Genomic DNA, 9,005 nt, shown 5'->3' with positions numbered 1-9,005 from the left:
GCATCGTGTGGCCTGATTGCTGGGCTCCCACTGCAAAGCGGGGAAGGGGCGGCCCAGAGCAGGGACTGGGGATTAGGGTGAGGAGAGCAAGGCAGGACTCAGTCCCCGAGAGGAACACTGTTACTATGTCACTGCAGTATCTTTTTTCTTTCTTTTTTTGGCCACGCCACGCAGCATCTTAGTTCCCAGACCAGGGGTTGAACCGTGCCTCCTGCCTTGGATGCGCAAAGTCGTAACCACTGGACTGCCAGGGAATTCCCCAGTTACTGCACTATTTTTAAAAGTCAGAAGGGGTTCCCAAAAGTTCATAATGAACAAAATATGCAAATGTCAAATGAAGACGGAATCTGAGGCTGCACGACTTACCTCACTGTCCTCACCCTAAACCCGGCCCTGGTGGGAGTGTCCCACACCCTCCCACAGCCTCTTTGCCTCTGGGCCAACCCCCTGAAATCCCCTGGGGGTTCCTGGCTCTTTCCAGCTCCGTGTCCAGCCTGTTCCCCAGGTTTCCTCAGCGTCCAGCAGTGGCTCTGCCTGTCCCCGGGCGTCCCAGGCCCTTGGAGAATGTCCACGGTTCGGGGCTACCTTCCCAGAGCCTGGGTTTCTGCCCCTCTGTGGCCTGGAGCGTGGAATGTGGCTGGTGGGGGTGGGGGTCCCCATCTCTGTGGTTGATGAGTGATGGGCATCTTCTGTCGGCGCCAGCTGCTCTCTGTTCCTCCCCGCCCTGGCCTCTCTCTGTCTTTCTCCCTGTCATCATGGCCCTCCCTGGCGTGCCCCCTCCTCGCTGCAGCCGGAAGGAAGGCTCTTCTGGGAAAGGCCACAGGGTTACCACTTCTCCCTTTCGTGGCCTCCTCCTTCTGGCCCCCACCTTTGGGGCCTTCCGCACCCGAGACTGGGGGTGGCCGGGGAAGGGACTGGGGGCTCCTCCTCCGGAGCCCCATGAACCAGGCAGTGAGTCAGAAGGGGAAGGGGAAGTAGGGGGCCTCGACTGGGGGCTGGGCTTTCCCCTGGGTGGGACCTGAGTCCCTTGCCTGCCCGAGGGTGCTCCCTGCCCCAGCCTCTGAAAGCAGATCCCGCCTGAGCCATGGCCCCAAGACTTGTCCTCACCCTCACCTTCTGGGTGGGTTGCTCACTTTGCTGCTGGAGAGAAGGTACGTGGGGACCCGGGGAGGGTAGGGGGAGCCAGGGCAGAGGGACACTCTCTGAGGACTGGACTTTGTCTGCCGTGGAACATCCTGGGTGGGGTGGGAGCTCACACACCTTCTGTATGACCACTGATGGGAGGGGGTTACCATCCCATTGCATGGGTGGGGGAAACTGAGGCACAGAGAGGGCAAGAGCTACCCCAAAGGGACCGGGAAGTGGCAGCCACAGCCTGGAGGAAGGAAGGGTGAGAGAGAAAGAAATTTTAATTGTATCCATTCATTTCATGTGATTCAAAACAAAACCATCACAAAGAGGGGGTCCGGTAAAGCATCTCCCTCCCCCCAGAAATCCCCGCCAACCCTAGGTCCCCTCTGTGGGTCCGTCAACCTCAGTTTCCCCATCTGGAAAATGGGCTAATAGTTCCTGCTTTGGTGGGTTGTAGCGAGAGTGAGAGGTGATGCAGGTGCCTTTCATTCATGCACTCATTTATTCCACAAACCTCTATTAGGCTCCTAATGTGTGCCCAGCACTGGCTGGCAGTGAGGTGGGGGCCAAGCCACGGTAGGACTTTGATGGTCCTGGGTGAATCAGAAGCTCATGCTCTCCCTCTCTCTCCGGGCCCCCCAGCAGCTGTCACCCAGCCCAGGGTGCGGTGCCAGGCCTCTAGGTACCCGATCGCAGTGGATTGCTCCTGGACCCTGCCGCCCGCTCCAAACTCCTCCAGGCCCACGTCCTTCATTGCCACATACAGGTCAGAGAGCCTGGAGGGCTCCCTGGGGATTTTACATCGGGGCTGGCCCCCTAGGATCAGGGCAGCTGGGGACTTCGTGAGAGCCTGAACCCCTCAGCATTCTAGAGCACCACCAACCCTTAGAAATATACTCCCTAAAATACGTACTGCAAGCCGCATGTGGAGGGTAAAATTTTCTAGAAGCCACATTTAAAAAAGAAAAAGAAATGGGTGACATTGGCTTTAATATTTTATTTAAATAGTATCTAAGTATTCCAAATGTTTATCATTTAATATGATCGAATGCAACGTACTTTAACATGCTATGTACGATTCATATATTTAAACTTGTACTAGAAATTGATTTCATAGCATTTAATAGGATTATCTGAAGTATTCAACATGTAATCAATACTTTAAAAATTAATGAGAAATTTTGCATTCGGTCTTGTTATACTAAGTCACGGAATTCCATGTGTGCTTTACACGTGTCACACTTCAATTCAGATGCTAAACATTCAATCAGAAATTCTTCTTTAAAAACAAATAAATTTATTTATTAATTTTGGCTGCTTTGGGTCTTCCCGTTGCTGCCCGCCGGCTTTCTCTAGTGGTGAGCGGGGGCTACTCTTCATTGTGGTGAGTGGGCTTCCCATTGCAATGGCTTCCCTTGTTGTGGAGCATGGGCTCTAGGTGCATGGTCTTCCGTAGTTGTGGCACGCAGCCTCAGTAGTTGTGGCACAAGGGCTTAGTTGCTCCGCGGCACGTGGGATCTTCCCGGACCAGGGCTCAAACCCGTGTCGCCTGCATTGGCAGATGGATTCTTAACCACTGCGCCACCAGGGAAGTCCCCCAATCGGATATTCTTGATCTCTGATTAGATGTCATAATAGTTGTGTTTGGAAAAGTAGGTTCACACACCTGAGTTGTTCTGAGGAGCTTTCCCACGCTTTCTGATAGGTGGAAACTTTTTCATTCAGATTAGATGAAATAAATCAAAAAGTCCCACTCAGTTGCACTAGCCGCGCTTCATATCCACAGGGCAGAAGCAGAACGTTTTGGATGCTGTGGAAGTTGCTGTGGACGGTGCTGAGCTCCAGCCTATAGAGTCTGAAATCTTGGGGTGTCAGAACTCTAGAGAACTGGAATCTTATTATTTCGGATTCCAGAATCCATGAATTGTAGACCTGGGAATGTTGGAATTCTAAGGCTGGAATGTTGACATTCCAGAAAGCTTTATTTATTTATTTAAAAAACTGTATTATTATTATTACTTGGCTGTTCTGGGTCTTTGCTGTGGCATGCAGGTTCTTCTTTGCTGTGGTGCACAGGCTTCTCTCTAGATGTGGCACATGGGCTCCAGAGCATGAGGGCTCAGGAGTTGTGGCGCATGGGCTTAGTTGCCCCGTGGCATGTGGGATCTTAGTTCCCCGACCAGGGATCGAACCCACGTCCCCTGCATTGGAAGGCAGATTCTTAACCACCAGACCGCCAGGGAAGTCCCCCCAGAAAGTGTTAGAATCCGGACCCTAGCATCTCCCTGTGGGGTTTTACCCCTGACCCTGGGTCCCCCGGGCTCTGTGATGTTGGAGTGAGGGGTCCCTAGGATCACACAGCCAAGAGCAGGACTCCTCACCTGCTGTCCCTACTTGGGGTCCAGGGCACAGGGGGCCAGCAGGAAGTGCTGGGACCCTCACAGCACACTCGATGTCCAGGCTTGGCGTGGCAGCCCATGGGGAGAGCTGGCCCTGCCTCCAGCAGACACCAGAGGCCACCAGCTGTATCATCCCTGACATCCAGATGTTCTCCATGGTGCCCTATGTGCTCAACATCACAGCTGTCCACCCCCGGGGCGTCAGCAGCAGCTTCGTGCCGTTCGTCCCAGAGCACGTCAGTGAGTAGGGGCAGTGGTGGGGGTGTGGAGGGTCCCCCTTCTGCTCCTCCCACACACACACACGCCCACCTCCCACCTGTCAGGATGAGATCCTGTCCTTCTCTCACGGATCCTGTGGGCTCCACCTTCACAATTCAGCAAGAATCCGCCCACTTCTCCCCTCTCCTGAGCCCCTACTTGGTGCAACCTGCATCACCGCCCACCTGGACCAGTGGCAGCCCCTCCATCCTGGTCCCCTATTCCTGCCCTCACCCCCATCTGTCCTCCTCACAGCAGCCACCAGAGGGCGCTTGTGAGCACTCCAGTCAAGTCCCATCTTGGGCTCCTGCCCTCTTGCCCGCAGTCTGTCCTCCCCGCAGCAGCCACCAGAGGGTGCCTGTGAGCACTCCAGTCGGGTCCCCCCTTGGGCTCTTGCCCTCCTTCCCACAATCTGTCCTCCCCACAGGAGCCACCAGAGGGCGCCTGTGAGCACCTGAGTCAGGTCCCATTGTTGCCCTGCCTACAGCCCTCCAGGGCTCCCACCATCTGTTTCTGTCCCCTCCCTGCCCTCCCCTCCTCCCTCTCCCCCTCTCACTCACTCTGCTCCAGCCACATGGGCCTCTTCGCTGTTCTTCCAACACACCAGGCACAGTCCTGCTCCAGGACCTCTACACGTGCTGTTCCCCCTGCCCGCAAGGCTCTTCCCCCAGGTCTCCACACTGTTCACTCCCTCACCTCCTTTAGCTCTCAACTCAGATGTCATCTCCTCAGTGAGTCCTCCCTAAGCATTTTTTTTTTAATTGCAAACCATCATACATTGCTGGTGGTTATTAGAAAACAGACTGGCAGTCCCTCAAAGAGCTGAACATGTTACCATGTAATCCAGCAATTCCAATTCTAGGTATATATCTAAGAGAAAATGGAAAGCACGTTTGCAGAAAAAACTTGTGCATGAATGTTCATAGCAGTATTATCCATAATAGGCAGAAATTAGAAACGACACAAATACTCATTAACTGATGAATGGATACACAAAACGTGTCCATCCCCACAATGGAATATTGTTCAACCATAAAAAGGAGAGAAGCCTTGACACTCGCTACCACATGGATGGACCCTGAGAACACAATGCTCAGTGAGAGAAGCCAGACACAGAAGGACACACAGTGTGTGATTCCGTTGATGGGAAATGTCCAGAACCGGCAAATCCACAGACACAGAGAGTGGGTTTTTGGTTGTCAGGGGCTTGGGAGGGAGGAATGGGGGGCTGACTGCTCACGGGGATGGGGCTTCTTTTGGGGAGATGGAATGTTCCGGATTAAATGGCGGTGATGATTGCATGACACTGTGAATATACTAAAACCACTGAACTGTACACTTTCAAAGGGTGAATTCTCTGGTATGTGAGTTGTGTCTCCAAAAACATTACAACCCACTACCCTCCTTGCACTCCTGACCTTTCTTCCCTCCTTTTTATGACCTTCGGATCTGCCTTTGTGTCTTATCTTCTGCCCGGGGGATTGAGCTCCAAGGTGACAGGACTACTGTGTCCCTAGTATCCAGAACATCCCTGGACACTCAGCAGACCCTCAATTAATATTTATTGGTTGGTTGGTTGAATGAATGAGTGAATGTGCCCTCCGCTGACCCTGTCTCCTGCTTGTCCGTCAGTCAAACCGGACCCTCCAGAAGGTGTGCGCCTGAGCCCCCTCCCTGGGCAGCGGCTCTGGGTGCAATGGGAACCCCCCCGGTCCTGGCCCTTCCCAGAGATCTTCTCACTCAAGTACCGGATCCGCTACAAGCGCCACGGAGCTGCCCGCTTCCGCCAGGTAAGGAGGGTGAGGTGACGGGGAGGGCAGTTCCCGGGTAGACGGAAGAGCATGTGCAAAGGTACAGTGGGGTGTGGGTCACAGCTTGGGGTGCTGGTGTGCAACGTGAACGCAGCCCAGCAGTTCCACTCCTGGGCATCTACCCAAAAGAATTGAAAACAGGGTCTCGAACAATTACTTGTACACGAATGTTCACAGCAGCACCACTCACAATGGTCAAAAGGTGGAAATAACACAAGTGCCCATCGACGGATGATGGATAAACACAACGCGGTCCCTCCACACACGGGAACATCACTCAGCCATGAAAAGGAGAGAAGCCCTGACACTCGCTACAACGTGGATGGACCCTTGAGAACACGATGCTCAGTGAGAGAAGCCAGACACAGGAGGACACACTGTGTGTGATTCTATTGATGGGAAATGTCCAGAACAGGCAAATTCACAGAGACAGAGATTGGATTAGTGGTTGTCAGGGCTGGGGGAGGGAGAGGGGGTGACGGCTCATGGGGATGGGGCTTCTTTCTGGGGGGATGGAATGTTCTGGAACTAGATAGTGGTGATGGTTGCCCAACACTGTGAATGTACTAAATGCCACTAGATTATCCACCTTGGAATGGTTAATTTTTACGTCATGTGAATTTCACCTCAATTGAGAGCACCAATATATTGTTTTACATTCTTAAACAATAAAGGCAGGGTATCAGTCAGTGAGCATACGGGCAGGGCAGTTGTGTCCTGGGCAGCCTTGGATGCTGGGCTGAGGAGCTGAGTCTTTGCAGGGTTTAGGCTTTTGCAATCCTGTCCCTTAGAACCTTCTGCAACAGTAGAAATGTTCCACATCCACACTGTCCAAGACGGTAGCCTCGGGCCGCATGAGGCTGCCAAGCAGTTGCAAGCTGCTGAGGAGTCGAGGAATGGGCTTTTAAAGTTGATGTAGTATTCATTAGTTTAATTTTGCAAATGCTTGCAATTTTAAAATCGAGACAGAGTTTACATGCCACGAAGCTCTCTGTTTTCAAGTGCACAGGCCAGTAACTGGTGTATTCGCAAGATTGTGCAATGATTAATTAATCTAAATTTAAAACGTAAAGCATCACATCCGGCTGCCATATGGGACAGCTTGTGCAGAGGAAGGAGGGACATAGTCAGACCTGAACTGGGGAAGCTGCTGATGGTGGCTGACATGGGACATGCCAAGGATGAGGGGGACCCCGATGTTGGAGGGAGAGTGTGGAGTGGCGGGAACAGAGGGGACAGGGCGGAGAACCAGAAAGGCAGAGCTGAGAGGGTGTCTCATGGGTGCCCAGGGATTTTAATCTGTGGAGGTGCCTGAGTGAGGACATGGAAAGGTCAAGGCCATCAAAAGAAGAATTTATTACATTTCCCCAGAAAAGAGGACACATCACGCCACGCAGGGCCACGTGGGCAACTTTGGGACATCAGGAGGCTGAAGTGGGAGCCAGGGGAGAGCCCAGGCCAGAGGTGGATTGGGGTTTCCTCGGGGAAGGCTAGGCGGGGCAGGTGAACAGCTTAGGGTAAGCAAGTTTGAATAATTCCAGTGGGCTCTGGGCTGCAGGGTGGTCTCTAGTTGCTTGGCATCTGGCCCTGGGGTGATTTAGGACAGGGTGGGGATATGGGCTGGTGTGTGACCAGTACAGAGAGGGGATGGCTGGGGGTGTGGACTCGGGGTGGGTTGGTTTTTATATGAAAGGCATGCTCCTGGTCGACCAAGAATTGGCTGGCCAGGGAGGGGCAGGCTCTCCCTGCTCAGCAAGATGTTTAAGAGGTCCGAAGATGTACAGGGGCCACAGAGGGCATGCCGATGAGGATTGACATTGGTGCCTGAGTCTTGGAGCAGCAGCCCGAACATGGGGACGGAAGGCTTGATCACATAGCTTCCTTGTTTCCACCGACCCAGACCTCCTTCTGCTTTCAGGTGGGACCAATTGAAGGCACATCCTTCACCCTCAAGGCTGTGAGGCCCCAAGCCAAGTACTGCATCCAGGTGGCTGCTCTGGACCTCACTGACTATGGGGAATCAAGCGCCTGGAGTCTCCCCGCCGTTGCCTCCGTGACCCTGGGCAAGTAGTGGGGGTTCCCTGCACCCCCAAAGAGGGGCTGTGCCCTTGACATCCACCTAAGGGTGGATGGGACCTGACTGGCCTGGGTTCACTGCTGCCGAGTTGCCGGGCAACCTTGGACAAGTGACTTTGCCTCTCTGAGCCTCAGTTTCTCAGTCTGTGAAATGGGGATGTACTGCCTGCCTCCTTTGACACAGTGCAATGTTTTGTGAACTGTGAATATGAGATTTTTTAAATTGTTTAATTAGAAAAGGATCATTGTCACTAGAATGAGGACTCTTCCTTCTTTTAACAGATCCACATGAGACCCTGTGAGGAGAGGACAGACCAGGACACACACACACAGTGAATCCCCACTGCCACACACGGGGTCAGGGCTGGACCAGAGAAAGAGACAGGGCTGGGGGAGTCAGGTCAGGGGTGGTGGGTGTTCCACCTGGGATGGAATGATGAATCCATTCAGTTCAGTTCAGTTTGGTTCACCTCAAAAGCTGCCCAGATGTGAGCCCCACTGTGGGTGGACACCAATGGCACATGGGTTTGGGAAGCTCTGAGGAGGGGAAAACACAGCCAGGCTCTGAAGGATTTTCTCAATCCAGGAGCTTCTCAGTACATTTCACTCAGGTCTCAATTCCAAGGTCACCTCCTCCAAGAAGCCTTCCCTGACCACCTCATCTAGGGCAAGCAGAATAAAGACCCCCCCCCAAAGATATCCATGTCCTAATCCCCAGAACCTGTGAATGTGATACCTTACACAGCACAAGGGACTTTGCAGATGTGATTAATTTAACAATCTTGAGGATCCTTAAAGATTGAGGATCTTTCATTAAGTTAATGAAAATGGGGACTTCCCTGGTGGTGCAGTGGTTAAGACTCCATGCTCCCAATGCAGGGGGCCCAGGTTCGATCCCCGGTCAGAGAACTAAATCCCACATGCCTGCTGCAACTAAGAGTTTGCATGCCACAAGTAAGGAGCCAGCAAGCCACAACTAAGGAGCCTGCCTGCCACAACTAAGACCTGGTGCAACCAAATAAATAAATATGTTTTTTAAAGTTAATGAAAATGAAGTAGAGTTATATTGTATTATCCAGGTGGCCCCAAGGTAATCACAAGTGACCTTATAAAAGGGAAGCAGGAGGGTCAGAGGGAGACAGAGAAGGTGATGTGACAGTGGTAGCAGAGGTCAGAGTGATCCAGGACCGCGAGCCATGGAACTCTGGCAGCCTCTAGAAGCTGGAAAAGACAAGGAAATGGATTCTCTCCTGAAGCCTCCTGAAGGAACCTGCCACCCATTTTAGACTTCTGACCTCCCAAACTCTAATAAATGTGTTGTTTAAAAATA

General features: G+C 52.6%; 1 protein-coding gene across 5 annotated transcripts; it reads left to right on the top strand.

Annotated features, from left to right (window-relative positions):
- The first annotated feature begins 134 nt into the window (after positions 1-134).
- Positions 135-9,005, top strand: EBI3 (Epstein-Barr virus induced 3). Of its 5 annotated transcripts, none has more exons than XM_067734188.1 (7): positions 135-1,151; positions 1,774-1,897; positions 3,592-3,770; positions 5,421-5,578; positions 5,780-5,947; positions 7,518-7,662; positions 7,958-9,005. In XM_067734188.1, the coding sequence occupies exons 1-7, from the start codon at positions 1,085-1,087 to the stop codon at positions 7,975-7,977; spliced, it is 861 nt and encodes a 286-aa protein (XP_067590289.1). In that variant the 5' UTR covers positions 135-1,084; the 3' UTR covers positions 7,978-9,005. The 5 variants fall into 5 exon arrangements, with proteins under 5 accessions (XP_067590289.1, XP_067590288.1, XP_067590291.1 ...); XM_067734187.1 differs by having other exon boundaries at positions 5,777-5,947; XM_067734190.1 differs by lacking the exon at positions 5,780-5,947.

This window comes from Pseudorca crassidens, chromosome 3, assembly GCF_039906515.1.
Source record: "Pseudorca crassidens isolate mPseCra1 chromosome 3, mPseCra1.hap1, whole genome shotgun sequence".
Lineage (NCBI taxonomy): Eukaryota > Metazoa > Chordata > Mammalia > Artiodactyla > Delphinidae > Pseudorca > Pseudorca crassidens.
The sequence above is the reverse complement of the archived record's forward strand: the minus strand, read 5'-3'. Positions and strand labels throughout refer to the sequence as shown.